Source organism: Dermacentor albipictus, chromosome 6, assembly GCF_038994185.2.
Source record: "Dermacentor albipictus isolate Rhodes 1998 colony chromosome 6, USDA_Dalb.pri_finalv2, whole genome shotgun sequence".
Taxonomy (NCBI): Eukaryota; Metazoa; Arthropoda; class Arachnida; order Ixodida; family Ixodidae; genus Dermacentor; species Dermacentor albipictus.
This window is the reverse complement of record NC_091826.1, coordinates 107,646,268-107,663,206: the sequence shown is the minus strand read 5'-3', so window position 1 is coordinate 107,663,206 and position 16,939 is coordinate 107,646,268. Positions and strand designations below refer to the sequence as shown.

Below are 16,939 nucleotides of genomic sequence, written 5' to 3'. Positions count from 1 at the left end.
AGTGGCCGGTCTCACCGCGCGTGTACATAGATAAATCCACAAGGAGAAGCTGCCGTTGTCCATTTTGAATTTCGCTTCTAGTCGTCTTGGAGAGCCCGTAGCACTCTCTGGGAGCAGCGCGCTATACGAAGAGCGACGACGACAACAAAGAGGAGAATGTCATCGGCGGAGGCGGGTGGCAAACACCATAGACGAAGTCTACCTACTAAGACCACTGTCTAAGACACAGCCACCAATAAAATGCGTGTATGCATTCCTCTGCCGCCGATCTTGAATAAATGTGCGTGTGCTGCCAATGAAAGATCGCCAATAAAAATAAAACTCTGTGTGTGGGCTCGTGTACATGTACGTGGGTGTGTCTTTGGGATGACCGCCGTTACTGCTCAATAGAAATAAAATTTGCTCATACCTTTAATCTAAATTGTGCGTCACGTCTATGTAGTGTGCTAGACAGCTTCGCTGGTAATGCACCTTCACAGCAGTGGAATGGCCCATGCTATTTTTGGGTCCTTTCAAGTGTGCACGACGCAAGCCAAGTGACAGTTTTAAAAATATTATGCGTTTGTGCGATAAAAACTATTTGTCAACGAAACTATGTCAACTGACTGCCAGAAAAACTAATATTGCAGGGATCGTCAATATTCAACTGTTTTGTCGTTGCTACCGCGAAATCCCTCTCTCAGTGAGGGCTAAGCAGATAGAAAAAGGTTATTCAATAGTGCCCATATAATCTCTCTCGGTGGCCGGGTGCGGAAAGCGGGTAAATAATGCCGAATTCAATTTTTGGGAGTGATTCTCGGAAAGATTGCGTGCTGACTGGGTTGACGGGAAGTGTAATGTATTCTCTAGATGAGTGTTTAGGTATTGTGGTCGACATACCGTGAAGTAAATACTGAAAGTGCCACACTCCTGGTGCCATAGGTTAGCGAGAATTGCAATAGTTGTGGAGCAATGCCCCCAAGTACTTAACTAACTTAAGTTAGAACGCACGTAATACGCAGCCTCCTGACTGGCACGATGAGGCTATATAAAGATGGAATGCCGGGAAAGCACGTCTTGGGTGTGGACCACAACGTTATGCTGCTACGTGCAGGGGGCCCCTTGCTTTCTTAGAACGCCAGGGCGACGGAAGCACTAAGCTAAGCACCATTACCCGACGTAGGAACTGAAAACTGGCAGGGCCGCGCACCAGCCTCTGATAGGCGCAAACCACCAAGCCGGGCCCTGGCGTCATGAACGATTTGCCTGTCCAAACCGTGGTCGATCGCACTCCGCGATTTACTTACTTTTACCGCTTGCCTAGATGCCCTTTTATAGTCTTTTTTCTGAAAACGACTAGCTTCTTATACTCCTTTGTTCGTATAGCAACGACGACACGACACAGTCGAAAGCAATTTTCGGGGAAGGGGCAGGGGGTTGATCGCCCCCATTGATCGCCCTCCACCCCTCCTCAACCTTTTGGACCACCACTGGTTTACGCAGACTTTGTTTTTTTTTTGTTTTCATTTTTGTCTTTTAGTAACATTGCGGCCGCCGGCACGGACTTCGGCTCTATCATGAACAAAACACGCAGGCCGGAGTTCCACTACTAATCAGTAATGTAACCCGTAATGTAGTCTTTACGGCTAATCTGGGACCTAGATGATACATTGCGTGCACGTGCATACACAACACAAGCACCACAGCACTCGCAGTTCCCTAAAGGGTCGGCAGGTGGCCGGGCCTCCATATGCTTATAGAACCATACCTCTTTTATGCTCCCGAGCTGTGTCACATTGGCGGGCAGCCTCCTACATTCTTTATAAAGGTTGTAGTCACTTTGGCTGGAGTCATTATTCAGCTGGTACCAGCGCCCTGCTGCGGTCACAGACACAGCCCACGCAGGCGCGTTTCCTTCTCGTTCGGTCGCCACCTTGCTCATGATTCTGTGCGCTGTCGTCTAGAGCGAGAAAACAGATACGCTGGTCTGATTTCACAAACAACTACCTCTAACTATATCTCTAAGAATGGCTCCCACCTCATTTGGAAGCATGGCCAGCTGCCTGCATGTAAAGGGCCCCTCACCAGGACCAATCGCGAATTTCGCCTGATACGAAGGAAATTGTAAAACGCCCGTGAGGAAGCGTTTTACCGAAACAATTTTTTTTGACCAATCCGTTCGTTGTTGGAGGAGACGGAAAAAATTTGCGGTCCTGTTACCATGCCAAGAAGGGGCGAGAGTCACTGCCAACGAAGACACTGTCTCCTTCAGCCTCTAGTAGAGTTTCCAACTGGTAAGGACGCACCAATGCGCCGAGTCCTGGGTTCTTTCTCGCGGCGTCGCGCTTTCCACATTGGCTGATTAGTCACGATGAGTGACAAAACACCTATTGCGAAGCGGCATTTGCACGTGTGGCCGTGACCCTCTGGATACGAGCACACTTTTTCCATAGGAATGAACCACGACGCTTCATTCAAATTTTCGCCTTTATTCTGGGGGCGCGCAGCGCCGTAATACATTGCAGATACGATCGCCAGCGTGTCATGCATACTCGTTAGCATGCATACACTTCCTTGTTAAAGATGGTTGAACCTGGTGAGGGGCCCTTTAAGTTCGTGTACTGTACCACCAGCCTGCTGTTGAAAGGATGTTCCACATCCGCCGCCCTAGCCTTCAGTGGCACTGGCTAACACAACCTAATCCTTCATTTTGTACGCATCACACAATAACTTAGAAAGTTTACGGGAGCTCGACTGCCTTAATAGCCGAAAGGTAAAGCACCACACTTTTAGCGCCGAAGTTGGCGGTTAGGTTCCCACCTGTTGAATGTTGTTTTTTCGTCCAATTTCATTTTCTTGGTATTTTCATATTTGTGTTCAAAATAGAAATTATTTCTCCTTGGGCTTTCGCAACTTCATTGCCTGAAGAAGAACGGCAGGTTGGGTGAGTTGGTGGTTTTCTATAATGTTTAGAAACAGCGCGAAGACGTACACCGAACAACATAAAAGAGGATGGCACACCCACGGCGCTTACTTACAAGTGCCTTTTTTAAAAGAAAAAAAAAACACGATTGCTTTTTGAAGCCTGACATCAAGCGTGCGCGTAGGCTCGTTCCGAATAAGAGCACTTGTCAATCCCAAAACACTGCCTCGTGGAAGCGGGTGAGATCAACACCGTTGTTCACCCCTGTTCAGCAAGCCTATTTCCTTCAAAGCTAAGGATACGGAAGGCTGTTCAACACACTCACCACCTTTTCTCATTATGTGGAATGCTTCCGTCATTTCCATTGTAACGCTATCATAGGGCACAAACAGGATGTTTCTGTCATCAAAGAAGGGCGTACACTCCCATTACAAACAGTGCGTTGCCATCTTTGTAGGTTTCTTGTGTGAAGAATTCTGGTGCTCCGACAGCCTCACATTAATGCATCGGCCTGTCTGCCCTATGTGCGAAATGCCGCATGACGAAGGGGTTTGGTGAACAACAGCAATCTTACAGGGCACGGGCTTTTTTTCATGAGTGAGTGAAGTAACTTTATTTTGGTCCAGAGAAGACGCAGGGGAGACCCCGCGCCACCCGGCTAGTCCCACGTAGGGACCGCCAAGCCGAGCTTGACGGCCCGGTCGCGGGCACTCTGGACGGCCAGGGTTTGGTCGCTGAGTTCGGGGCTGCCCAAGAGCGCAGCCCACCTATCCTCGCTGAAGGAGGAGCCGATGGCTTCACACCCCCACAACACATGGTCCAATGTTGCCCTTAGTCCACAGGCAGGGCAGTCCGCACTGGGGTATCTTTCGGGGTATATGGCATGAAAAACCGCGAGGTTAGGGTACGCACGGGCTTGTAAAAGTCGAAGGGTAACCGCCCGCGCCCTACATAAGGCGGGGTGCGGTAGCGGGAAGACCCGTCTTGACAGATAGTAGTGCGTGGTGATCTCGTTAAACGTAAGCAACGGTTCACCGCGGGGCTGAGGGACTGCTGAGGCGGCGCGGTCAGTGAGTCCTCGCGCGGCCTCGTGTGCACCCTCGTTAGGGTTAGAGGGAGAACCCTCAATCAACCCCAAGTGAGCGGGAAACCAAAATAGAGAATGCGGAGAGATACTTTTGGTGCTTTGGAGAATGCGGAGGGCCTGGGGGGAGACCATACCGGTTTGGTAGGCCTTAATGGCTGCCTTGGAATCACTATATATTGCCTCTCTGCGACCATCGAGCACAGCCAGCGCGATTACAACCTGTTCGGCTACCACGGGCCTTGAAGTGCGTACCGTAGCGCAGCAAGTGAGCCTTGAATTGGAGTCTACGATTGAGACGGCGAATGCCTCTTGTTGGACATATGCCGCGGCATCCACGAAGCTTGCCTCAATGTGGTTATTGCGGACATGCTCGAGTAGAGCTCTACCCCTGGCCCGACGTCTGCCAACGTTGTTTGCGGGGTGCATATTGCGAGGCAGGGGCGCGATGTGCAGTTGAGACCTGATGTCGCTGGGAATCCGCATGCCGTTAGGGCACTCGTCGACAGGATTGAGGCCCATCTCGTCGAGTATCTTGCGGCCCGTCGGGGTGCCGGATAGCCTGAGCAGCTGTGAGTGCTCTTGTGCCTCGATAATCTCTTCGAGCGTGTTGTGGACTCCGAGCTTCAACAGGTTTTCGGTTTGGGTGCTTGCAGGCAAGCCGAGGGCAAGCTTAAAAACCTTTCTGATGAGTGAATTGAGCTTGTTCCTCTCAGCCACATGCCAATTATGCATGGCCGCCGAGTATGAAAGGTGGCAGAGAACAAAAGCATGTATAATGCGGATGAGATTTTCTTCCTTGATTCCCCGGTGCCTGTTGGCGATCCTCCGAATGAGGCCGAGAGCACTCTCCGTCTTGGCGGTGATCTTTCTGAGTGCGGTTCCATTGGAACCGTTAGAATCGATATACATCCCCAATATTCGGAGTGAGTCCACTCTAGGCACCGGAGACCCGTCACCAGTGAAAAGCCGTATTTCGCTTTCGGACGCCGGTTTCCAATCACGATGGCCGCCACCTCTGGGTCTTTTCTTGTAGAGAAGGAGCTCAGATTTTGATGGAGAACATCTGAGCCCAGTGGGGCGGAGGAAGCGCTCGGTCGCATCGATGGCGCTCTGCATGGCGGCTTCAACTTGGCCGTCGCTCCCGCCGACGCACCAGATGGTGATATCATCTGCGTAGATAGTGTGGTTGATTCCTTGAATCTTCGCGAGCTCCTTAGAAAGCCCGATCATTGCGATGTTAAATAATGTTGGCGAGATGACTGAGCCCTGAGGCGTGCCGCGTGAACCGAGGGTGATCTCTTGCGAAATGTATCCTTCGATCTTGAGCTTGGCAGTTCTCTGGCTAAGGTAGGATCGGACGAAGTCGTAGACCCTCTTCCCGAGCCCGAGGCCGGCAATAGACTGGAGAATGAACTCGTGTGAAATATTGTCGAATGCCTTCTGCAGGTCTAGTCCAAGGATGGCTCTGGTATCTCCCGTGCTCCGGTCGATGATCTGATGCTTTATCAGCTTCATGGCATCCTGTGTCGAGAGGCCAGCTCTGAAACCAATCATATTGTGGGTGTACATGTCATTGGCCTCGATGTGCACCTTGAGCCGGTTGAGCAGGGCATGCTCTGCAACCTTACCAACGCAGGACGTCAGGGAAATTGGTCGTAGATTCTCTATTCCTGGTGCTTTACCGGGTTTGGGGATGAGTACCGTGCAGGCCGCCTTCCACTGTGTGGGGACCTGTCCACTGCGCCAGACTTCATTAATCCTTTCAGTGAGGAAGTCTATCGACTCATCATCGAGATTCCTCAGCATCCTGTTAGTGACGCCATCTGGACCAGGGGCAGATTTGACGTTGAGTGAGAAGAGGACATCTCGGATCTCGGCCGCGGTAAAGTCCTGGTCCAACTCCGGCACCGCACACCCCGCGTAGTCCGGGAACTGGGTAGGGGCAGAGCTATCCGCGACCGGCAGGTACTTCTCTATGAGCCTGTCGACAATAGACACGTCCGGGGTAGAGTCCGTAGCCAGGTGGATGGCTCGCGCGAGGGATCGTCTCTGGCTGGATCTGGTGCTGCCCTCATCGAGAAGGTGTTTGAGCAGACCCCAGCTCTTGCCTGATCTGAGCTGACCCTCGACGGATTCGCAGAGCTCATCCCATTGTTGCTTACACAGGTTCTTGCAGTGATGTTCGATCTCCCTGTTAACTTCCGAAACCTTCTTGCGGAGCCGCCTGTTATGCTTCTGCCCCTTCCATCTCGTGAGGAGGGCTTGCTTGGCTTCCAGCAGGTGCGCCAATCTGCTATCCATCTTGTCAACGTCGAGCTCAGTGACGACCTCCTTGGTTGCTGCCGCGGCGTCATCCCTTATCCCTTTGCACCAACCTTCAAAATCTGTCTCCGCCATCGGTGCGCGCTCGGCTCTGATCTTGCGGAAAACGTCCCAGTCGATCAGCTTGAATTTCGTCGTCTTATAGCGGGCTATCGGGAGGGAGACTTCGATTACGTAGTGGTCACTTCCGAGGTCTAGAGCCGTGTTGACCCACTTGACCTCCCCTACGTTCTTGACAAAAGAGAGGTCTGGGGTAGTGTCCCGGCATGCGGAGTTGCCTCTCCTAGTGGGGAAGTCCTTATCGGTGATAAGCGTCAAGTCCAGTTCCATCGCAGTCTGCCACAGTTCGCGTCCCTTGGGCGTGTCATGGGTGTACCCCCACACTCTATGTGGAGCGTTGAAATCCCCGACGATGACAAGGGGGTGCCCACCGGCAAGGCTGACGGCCCTCTTGAGGAGAGAGTTCGCCCTCGCCCTGCGGTAGCTGGGGCTGCAGTATACGTTGAGGATATAAAGGCTGTTTCTTATGAGGCCCTTTCTGGGTGGGTTCATGAGGATTTCAGTCATGACGTACTCGATGCCATCACACACTGGGCCGAGGTCGCGAGAGAGGCAATTGTACGTTTTGCTGACAAGGGTAGCAACTCCCCTGCCTCCTGAATGTGAGGATACTACCAGATAACCTGGGAGTTTGATAGGAGTACTAGTTGCAACTTCCTGAATAGCGATGATTTGGGGCTTAACCGTGAGAGGTCTTAAATATTGCTGCAGAAGCGGCTTCTTGTTGGGAAACCCTCCGCAGTTCCATTGCCAAATACTAAAGTTCTCGTCCGCACTATCCATGGCTAGGCTGAGAGGAGGCTTGAACGGCCCTGAGAATCGCGCCCTCCGTCGGTGGTGCTAGTACATGACGTCGTGCTGCGACTTGCGAAGGAGCGGGGCTGGGTTCTCTCCTGGCATCGACCTCCTCTAATTTGCCTATCCGTTCACTGAGTGCACCTAACCCCATTTTTGGGTGCGATATAGCTTCCTGGACCTTTGCTAAGCTAGCCTGCATGCTGGCGAAAGCATTCTTGAGTTCTGAGAGCAATTTTATGGTCTCGTCTTCCTCTCTGTTCTCTACCGCTCGACGCTTGGGCGCGCGCGCCACGTGGGATGTCTCGGATGTATCCATGGCGACCGGGGCCAAAGGGGGTTGCGGCGAGGAGGGTGAAAGCGCGAGTTTCCTCATCTCCGCCATCTCCGCAGCTAGCCTGCACATTTCTTGTCTAACCTGCGCGTTTTCTTTCCTCAACTGTTCGTTAACTCGGCGCAACTCCTCGAGCTCGTGTGCGTGGTGCGAATCGCGAGGCGCGTCGTCACCTCTTGGACCCTCACGTCCCCCTCGAACCTTGTCGGCCCAGGAGAGCGTGAACTTGCTTCTAAGGGTGGTGGGCGTGCGGGAGCGGGACCTGGTCCGCCTCGACGTGTCGCGCCCTGGCCTGGAGCTGGAGCGAGGCCGAGAACCGGAGCGTCCCCGGGAACAGGCCCGTCCTCTGGACCCACGGCGGGAGCCGGAACGTGCCCTGGAGGCGGAGTGGCCCTTGGATACGGAACGGACTCTCGAGCGGCCCCTGGAACGGGAGCGTCCTCTGCGCTGAGCACCCGGAGTGGACGAAGCCTGGACGAGTTCCGCAGTGTCCGAGCGCTGATGAGGGGACGGTGACACGGCACCGGCCATCTTGGCGCGCTCACTGCGACGACGACGCACGATGTATGGGATCTTGAATCTTTGAGCACAGTCCTTATTAGCCGTGAGATGCTGGCCACCACAGAGCTTACACTTGGGGGTGCACTGATGCTGCTCATCGGGACTAGGGGCACCACAGCCACGGCAAATAGCGTCAGCTGGATTGGGACACACGTCGGCGCGATGACCGAGGCGGCCGCACGTATAGCACACGTCGAGTTGCTTGCAGTAGAGTGAGCACTGCATGAGTAACGGTCCATACCTGACAAAGTTCGGTACACGATGCCCGTCGAACGCGACGATGACCGTGCCGGTTTGAGCTATTCTCTTCGCTGCTAAGGCGAGTGGATTATTGGTGTTGACAATCTTGGCATCGATGATGTCAGGGCCGTCTTGAAGAGGGATGTTGCGGATCACTCCCTTGCACGTGGAGTGCGGGGCGGTCTCGTAGGCACTGAGCTCATATACCTTGCCCGAGATGAGCATCTGCTTCATCCGGACGTAGCGGTTCGCATTCTCGCGCTTGGGAGTACTAGCAACCATAATATTTTGCTGTAGATTCGGGCATAGAGTATCTTGGCATAGATCTTCCTGACTGATGCCAGCGGCGGCGAGTATTGCGTCAGCCACCGTAACAATGCCAATCTTGGAGATATTGAGTCCACCTCGCGGCCTGATCACAATCTTGATATCATCTCGAGGAAGTGAGGGCATTCGTCCCGCTCGTATCACTCTGGATTTTAGCGCAGCACCGCCTGATTTGCCACGTCGCGCTCCCGGCTGGGGCGATAGCGCATTAGTGTCAGCCGTGCGTGTTTTGGCGCCAACTCTTCTGGCCCCCGCAGACTGCCAGCCTTGATCTTGGGTAACCTCGTCCGGGGAGATATCCTCCCCCGGCACTTGATACTCCATCTTGAGTATGAAGCGTACCCCGCCTTCAAAGGGCCAGTACGCGGCGGGCAGATGGTTCACGAAGCGAAAAGCTCGGTCTCAAAGCTCGTGCACGGGCAGGAGGCTCGTGGCCGAGGCGCGAGGCGCGTGGCCTCGGGGAGCAAAGCTTGGCAACCCTCCGTAGGCTTAGCTTGGCGGCCGCCGCCTTGCTGCTGTCAAAGCGTGTAAATATGTGAAAAAGAAACTCACAGCGCTGCGGATGGTCTCTCTGAATGCCGCTTTTCGAGCTGCGTCGAATAATGCAGACGTTCTGGCGCTTCCGGGTTGCAGTCCGCAGGAAGTACGCGCTGAATCGGGAGCTCATGTGGAACAAGTCCGCTGAGTTGGCCCCCTTGCGGAGCGGCTTTTTTTCATGATTTATTTTACAGCCGGTGTTCTTTCTTATTCCTTCTTTATTTCTTTGGACAGCTGCTCCCACCTTACCAAACTTTATTAGGAGCTGAAAACAAAGCTTTGACACCATATCTGGCCCTTACTTTTTAAAATCTGTGTTAGGGAGAATGAACGTACGGCAATGCCGTTACATTGTTACTCCTTTCAGCCGGGCTACTACGCTGCTCCAAGTCGCGTTTGGAGGGCTTTAATTGCCTGAAGATTTTGCTAGCACGTGTTCTTGTTCGAAGGTTAGCGTTAAATCTAAATATTGCAGTATGGTATGTTTTGCGACTTCATGCGTTAATTTGAGTCCGGAACCGTTTTGTTTAAAAACATCAGGAGCTTGTGGCACACTTTCAGGTTCGCTGCAATCTCTAAGTCAGCGCCATATGTGTCCTATCCTCTATTCTGTTGTCCGGTGTACATCCTTGCGCTGTTTTTAAACATCATGAAGTTCATTGTCTATTTGCTTCACTTTCATGATGCTTCACTTTCAGATGCTGCACTTTCTTCACCAATCTTCGGAAGTACCAAAAGTCTTCAATGCTCGGCTGAACAATTCAATAAAAAGTGAAAAGAAAGAAGTAGATTAGGAATGCGTCTTTCTTTTACCATTGGAATGTCTGGTCGAGCATTGAGGGCTTTCGGTACTTCCTGACACACACACACACACACACACACACACACACACACACACATATATATATATATATATATATATATAAATATATATATAAAAGTTTGTCGATGCGCAGCGCCTGTGTCCTGGCCTTGTCTCGTGTTTTGCTTTCTACTCACTTCGCCAAAAGCCACATAGATATACTGTTCTCTTTGCAGCATCCAGTAGCATAAGGCATACCAAAGAAATTGGGAGGCCCGGCATGTCGATAATGGCGTTCTGCGGGAATATTGTGCAGGAGGTCTGTCTGCGGGTCGCGGGAGAATTGTGGCCGCGGAACACGAAGAGGTCCGGCGTGAACGTTCTGCAAAGCGAAACCAAAAAAAAAGTAGCAAGCAAATTCTTTAAGAACTTACGTGAGGTTAAAGCATTGATTAGCACGTATATTAATCATTTTAGGCACAGTTCATTTAGGAGTAAGAGCATTCACGATCGCCATTTCGTGCATGGCTTTGCATGCAAAGCATCGTCCTGATGGCAGGTATTATTGCTTACAGGAGAAACACCGTACACCTTCCTCGCTGTTTTTATGCTCGGACAGCTGTAGAGTAATCGTGACGGCAGTGTGAAAGCATTCTTCGGTGAGATGGAGCCGCCAAGGCGCGGGCCAGTACGCTCCATCCATAGCGAAAAGATATAGTAAGTAACCATGATAGCATGCTCGCAAGATAAACTTTTTTATGTTTAATTGCTCTTTACACGCCATCCTGATTACCCTTAAAGATTTGAATTGGCTGCTGTGGTCGTGAGCAAACGGGCAGAAGGAAGAAAAGGACAAAATCTGTGGTTCTAAAGTGGCGTGAAATTTAAAGATAGTGCTACGCCTAGAAAATAAGCTCTTCGGCATGCCTTTAGATGTAATGACAAATCGAGGTTCAAAAGAATGGGGGTGAGGTTCAGCCAAAATTGACGAGTTTCTTTATTTTTTTTGTCACGTGGTACAGCATTACACGTAAGTACGGCGTGAGCAGACGAAAACGGCCCCCCTCCGTTCTGTCTCGTTCCTAACTCAGTTTTGGTCTGCTTTCACTCTGTATTGGGCAAGTCTCTTGAGAAAATTATCCGAGCTACCTAACAAAAGATGTCATCAATAAAGTCGCCAAAAGCTAGAAGAAGTTATGCTAGATGTAAACTGATCAGAGGTTTTTTCAAAATGTAGCGACTGCAAGAATGTATTCCATATCCACCGCCATTGTCATGGGTGGCGCTGCCTAACACTCCTCTGGTTAGATTTTGTACGCGCCCAAATATATATGTACCCAAGAATATGCACGCGCAAAAAAATAGCCGTCGTTGCTGAAGAATTAGGGCAATGCACGAGTATTATGGAGGCTGTGGGTGCTGCTCCCACAGGCAGCAAGTCTTTTTTCGCCCATTTCCTTTCCAATTGGCTGATCATTTTTATGCTACAAGTAAAAGAAGAAATAATTTTGCCTTGGCTTTTCCTGGCCTCATTACCTCCTGGATTCATATGGATGTCGTTCGCGTTACACTCCAATCGTCATTCCGCTTCACTCTTCTATGCGAAATGTTCATCGCGCTCCTCGGTGCTTGTCGCAACGCGGCTTCGGATTGGCATCGTTCTCAGATAGTCGGGACATCTTCCAGGCGCGCTTGGCTAGCAGCGTTCCGTCTGCTACAATGGTTCATTTTCCGGTAAAACCGAACGTAAAAAGCTTTTTTCTTTTTCCTAAATGATACTTAATAATATTGGTTATTATTTAATAGCGAGGACTTCAGCTTCTATGTGCAATTTTAATAAACGTGAAATGTATCGGCACGACACTGAATTCGAAGCGTAGTTGACAAGATCCGGGCTGCCTTTGCAACAATTCATCGTCTGTTCTTGGTTTACATCGTTTCAGTATGCGCTGCAGGTGAGTAAACTTCACTGAAAATTCTAATGCGGATGAAAGCTGACCTTCACTAAAGGTTTAATTTTAAGATAGCTTCATCTGTGCAGCCATATCTACGTTTTAGGTCAAGCCTCGCTCAACACAAGTAAACACAAGCCTCACTCAACCGTATATATCATCGTTACCACGATGGCCCAGCGTCCTTTCGGAAACTCGCATATATACTTGGAGCCAGATGGCCCTCTAAAGAAACTTTATGGTGCTCACAGCCGCCACTCAAAGATACCGCCTTTCGCGTTTGCGAGACAGCACGGGCTTGTTTCGTAAACCATGCTTCGCTGCTTATCGAAGACACGCTCATCGCTTCTTCCATGCCTTTATCTCCTCCGCACTTACTGTATACGTTTCGGGTCTCTGTTGTGCGTGTTTGACCTCGCTTCAGCGCTTATACGTACACGCCGTCACGGGTCAGACGATTTCCGCCATTTCCGGCATCGCCCTGTCGTGCGACACAAGAGCCAGCAGGCAGCCGCAAAATTGGTGGAGAGGCGGCAAAGAAACGTTATGCTTTAAAACTGCGAGATACTGTAAGGCGATGATTGATGTCTAAGCGAAGGAATAGATGTGCGGTGTAAAAATACTGAGATGTCCGATTATGTATGACGTGGTACTGCGTGACGATAGTAGCAGGACGACGGCGTAATGACTACGACGCTATGTCAAAAAATGACGTCGGTGGCGCGAAGTCGGTAGAACGACGACAGCGGCACAATTAGAATAGAATGACGAGGACAAAATGATAACGGCTGCATCACAGCGACAGCACGATGACAACGACGGCGGCGCGATGAGGGCTACACGAAGACGACGGAATTTCGACGACGCTGTGAAGGCTAGCAAATAAGGATGACCGAACCACGAACGAATGACAACCGCGTAATGACGGCGGAATGAAGACAAAGGAATGACAAAGGTCAAATGGATTGGATTGATGGCATGACGGTGAAGGCAAAGCAACGAAGTGATGGCAACGAAGGATGCACGACTGCGCGATGACGACGAAACGATGACGTCGTTGCGACAGCGGTGTGCTTGTGTTGGAGCGCAGCGTGTGCGCTTACGTACGTCGGTACCATGACTGGCTGCCTCCCGGCCAGCTTGGGCTGCACAATCGCTGGTACCGGTTGACTCACCGCTGTAGGTTAGTGGCAGTGGCATCGGCCTGCTAAGCTGAAGGTTGCGAGTTCGATGCCATCTGCAGTGATCTCATTTGGATGGTGGACGAAATAGAAATAAAACGCTCGTGAGCTTAGGTGCACGTTAAGGAACCGCAAATGGTCAAATCCGGAGTACCTCATTGTGGTGTCACAAAATAATACCGTGCTTTTGGCACATAAAGCTCTAGAAATCAATTACGCTTATACCGGAACCGATCTGCACTAGATCGAGGTCCGCCACACCGCGTAATAGAGACAGTACACGTAAAGTAGATCGAAGAGACAAAAAAAGCTTAGCTTTCAAAGGCAACTCAAGTTTAGTGCGAGAGCCTATGGGCAATTTTTGCAACTTTTAATGCGCGGCAGAACTGTAAATTTTCGTTACAGCGCAAATTGGCGAGCGCAAATTTCAAGTTGTCTCCGATCTTTAATATTACATACTTGGAAGAGAACTGCTGTATGACACAATGCGCTTAGTTGTGTTGTAGCTCATTGCCACAGTCTCGTCCCCAACAGCCTTCTATGGGGGCACCCTGTTCTTGGTTGCTTCTCTTACGGCCGTACTCTAGTTTGCCAAGAGAACATTTTCAGATCTGAGACACTGTGATGTAGGACTGGCGCTGCGTAAAATATGCAAGATATAGAGTATCGCTACCACATCTTCCGCTCTGAGGGCGCTGAGATTGATTTACTTTGCGAAGAAAGGACGTACCTCAATATCGAAGGAATGGCTTCGATCCACTCCTGGCTTGAAGGGGTGAAGCCGAAGAAGGTCAACGTGCTTTGGTTCTTGCCTTCCGCGTAGCGCCTCACCAGTTTGTGAAATTCCTGCCCACGACAGACAGGAAGGAACGCAAGATTCCACATGCAAAGTGTCAACGGTCAACATTAAAATATATATATATATTACGGTATTTCTCAGTATGCTCTACTACCCCTGCATTGAAAATTTTGCGTTTTTCGCAGCTTTAAAGGATGGTTAAGTGATTACTGGAAATGATTAGCTAAGCTCATAGTAAAACATACTTTGACTTTCTCAAGGGGACAGCGAACCATACTAAGTCGGTTTCTCGTAAGTGACACGTGGACTTCTTTCAAATATGGCACAACTTAGTTGAACCACCCTGCATAATAATAATAATAATAATAATAATAATAATAATAATAATAATAATAATAATAATAATAATAATAATAATAATAATAATAATAATAATGTGTCTTGAGCACTCTTTACTGAAGGTGGGCAGCGTCCATTAGTTTCGTAACAGCTGCAGTTATTATTATTTATTATTTAACTCAATTACGTTAAATATTGCTTGGTATGCAAAAACCGGCTATCATTGTGGTTTACGCGAAAACTGAGGACTCTAGTTATTACATAGCCACTCGATCAAAGCGCACGGTACACCCCATCGAGAATTCATGCGATGGAGGGGGTTGAATATGAAACGAAATTTGGCTATGATAAGCTTCACTGCATCCGGTGATTGTAACGTCGTTTGTTGCTCCGTATTGAAACAACATGAATTTATTAAAGACTGCAAGAGTTTATGTGTGCCGGATTTTGTTAAAAGATTTTCTTTAGGCTTGGTGTGACCAAAAAAACCTAACTACATATTTGTGGTCAGAAAGTATTTCAGAATTGTCTACCGAGCAACTGTAACTGCGCGAAACTAAAGGAACGGATGCAAAGGAAATATCAATCCAGCTTGCTGCGAAATACGATTGGAATGTTAGTGGCGATCGGAGGTACTTCATAACAAAGCGGAAAAGCCTTTAGATTACTTGTGACGGCGAATTGGTCAAGTTCCGTGCCATGAGTATCGCCGTCAATCGGGCCCCACGGGATGTGTTTAGAATTGAAATATCCTGCCATAACAACAAATAGCATGGTGAGTAGAATCAGGTAGAGCTGCAGTTCGTCAAAAATCTGTTCAAGTGGCTCGTGAGGGGGTGCATAAACTGGGACGACCACGAAGGAAACAGAGGGGCAGCACAAGTGACAATTACGTATAGATCGCTAGCATGCACCAAGAATATGTCATACATTTTTTGGTGTCAGCAAAACCAATAAATTCTATCCATATTATACTTCCTTATGTCAGCTGTCTTACGCTTGTTGATTGACTTGGAAATTTCTGCCAGTTCTATTCTAGCTGTAGGGTTAGAGGCTTTCACACATTGGCGTTTCTTGATCAGATCTTTCGTCTCCTGCGATAGCTTACTGACATCCTAACGGTGTTACCGCCGACTTCTATTGCGCACTCCTTAATGATGACCATAACATTGTAGTTCACATCTTCAACACTAAGGTCCTCTTCTTGAGTTAAAGCAGAATACCTGTTCGGTAGCTAGATCCGCAATTCCTTCATTTTCCCTCTTACCGCTAACTCATTGGTCAACTTGCTATGTACCAGTTTCTTCCGTTCCTTCCTCAAGTCTAGCTTAATTCGAGTTCTTACCATCCTATGGTCACTGCAGCGCACTTTGCCGCGCGCTGCAGTGACCACATCTTGTATTTTGCCAGGGTTAGCGCAGAGTATGAAGTCCATTTCATTTCTAGTCTCGCCATTCGGGCTCCTCCACCGTCCACTTTCGGCTATCCTGCTTGCGGAAGAAGGTATTCATTATCCGCATATTATTCTGTTGTGCAAACTCTACTAATACGTCTCCGCTGCTATTCCTAGAGCCTATGCCCTATTCCCCCACTGACTTGTCTCCAGCCTCCTTCTTGCGTACCCTGGCATTGAAGTCGCCCATCAGTATAGTGTATTTTGTTTTGACTTTACCCATCGCTGATTCCGCGTCTTCATAGAAGCTTTCGACTTCCTGGTCAATAAGACTGGATGTAGGGGCGTAGACCTGTACGACCTTCAATGTGTACCTCTTATTAGGTTTCACAATAAGACCTGCCAGCCTCTCGTTAATGCTATAAAATTCCTGCATGTTACCAGCTATATCCTCTTTAATCAGAAATCCGACTCCTAGTTCTCTCTCCGCTAAGCCACGTTAGCACAGGACGTGCCGGTGTTTTAGCACTATATATGCTTCTTTTGTCCTCCTAACTTCACTGAGCCCTATTATCTGCCATTTACTGCCCTCTAATTGCTCCAATAGCACTGCTAGACTCGCCACACTAGATGATGTTCTAGCGTGTAACCATTCCACGTTCAGATTCCAATGACATCCTGTCCGGAACCAGGGATTCTTAGCACCCTCTGCTGCGTCACAGGTCTGACCACCGCCGTGGTCAGTTGCTTCGCAGCTGCTGGGGACTGAAGGCCGGGGTTTGATTGTTGTGTTCATATAGGAGGTTGTGGCCAAGTACTGCACCAGAGTGGCCAATCCTCTCAGGAACGGAGGAAGCGTAAAAGCAGTGAAGAAACTAGGAATAGGCAAAAATCAGATGTGAGCGTTAAGAGACAAAGCCGGCAATATCATTACTAATATGGAGGAGATAGTTCAAACGGCTGAGCCGTTCTATAGAGCTTTGTAAAGTACCAGTGGCACCCATGACGATAATGGAAGAGAGAATAGTCTAGAGGAAATTGAAATCCCACAAGTAACGCCGGAAGAAGTAAAGAAAGCCTTGGGAGCTATGCAAAGGGGGAAGGCAGCTGGGGAGAATCAGCTAACAGCAGATTTGTTGAGGGATGGTGGGCAGATTGTTCTAAAAAAACTGGCCACCCTCTATAAGCAATGCCTCATGACTTCCAGCGTACCGCAATCTTGGAAGAACGCTATCACAATCCTAATCCATAAGAAAGGAGACGCCAAAAGCTTGAAAAATTATAGACCGATCAGCTTACTGTCCGTTG

At 49.5% G+C, this 16,939-nt stretch overlaps 1 protein-coding gene across 1 annotated transcript in view; it reads right to left on the bottom strand.

The window, feature by feature from the left end:
• LOC135905035 (uncharacterized) overlaps nt 1-16,939 on the bottom strand; it is a 161,479-nt gene that overhangs the window by 24,077 nt on the left and 120,463 nt on the right. Inside the window, exons 12-14 of the mRNA XM_065436038.1 lie at nt 13,831-13,946; nt 10,226-10,349; nt 1,748-1,939 (exon numbers count right to left, since the gene is read on the bottom strand). Coding sequence (XP_065292110.1) covers nt 1,748-1,939; nt 10,226-10,349; nt 13,831-13,946 — 432 coding nt within the window. The remainder of the gene's footprint in view (nt 1-1,747; nt 1,940-10,225; nt 10,350-13,830; nt 13,947-16,939) is intronic.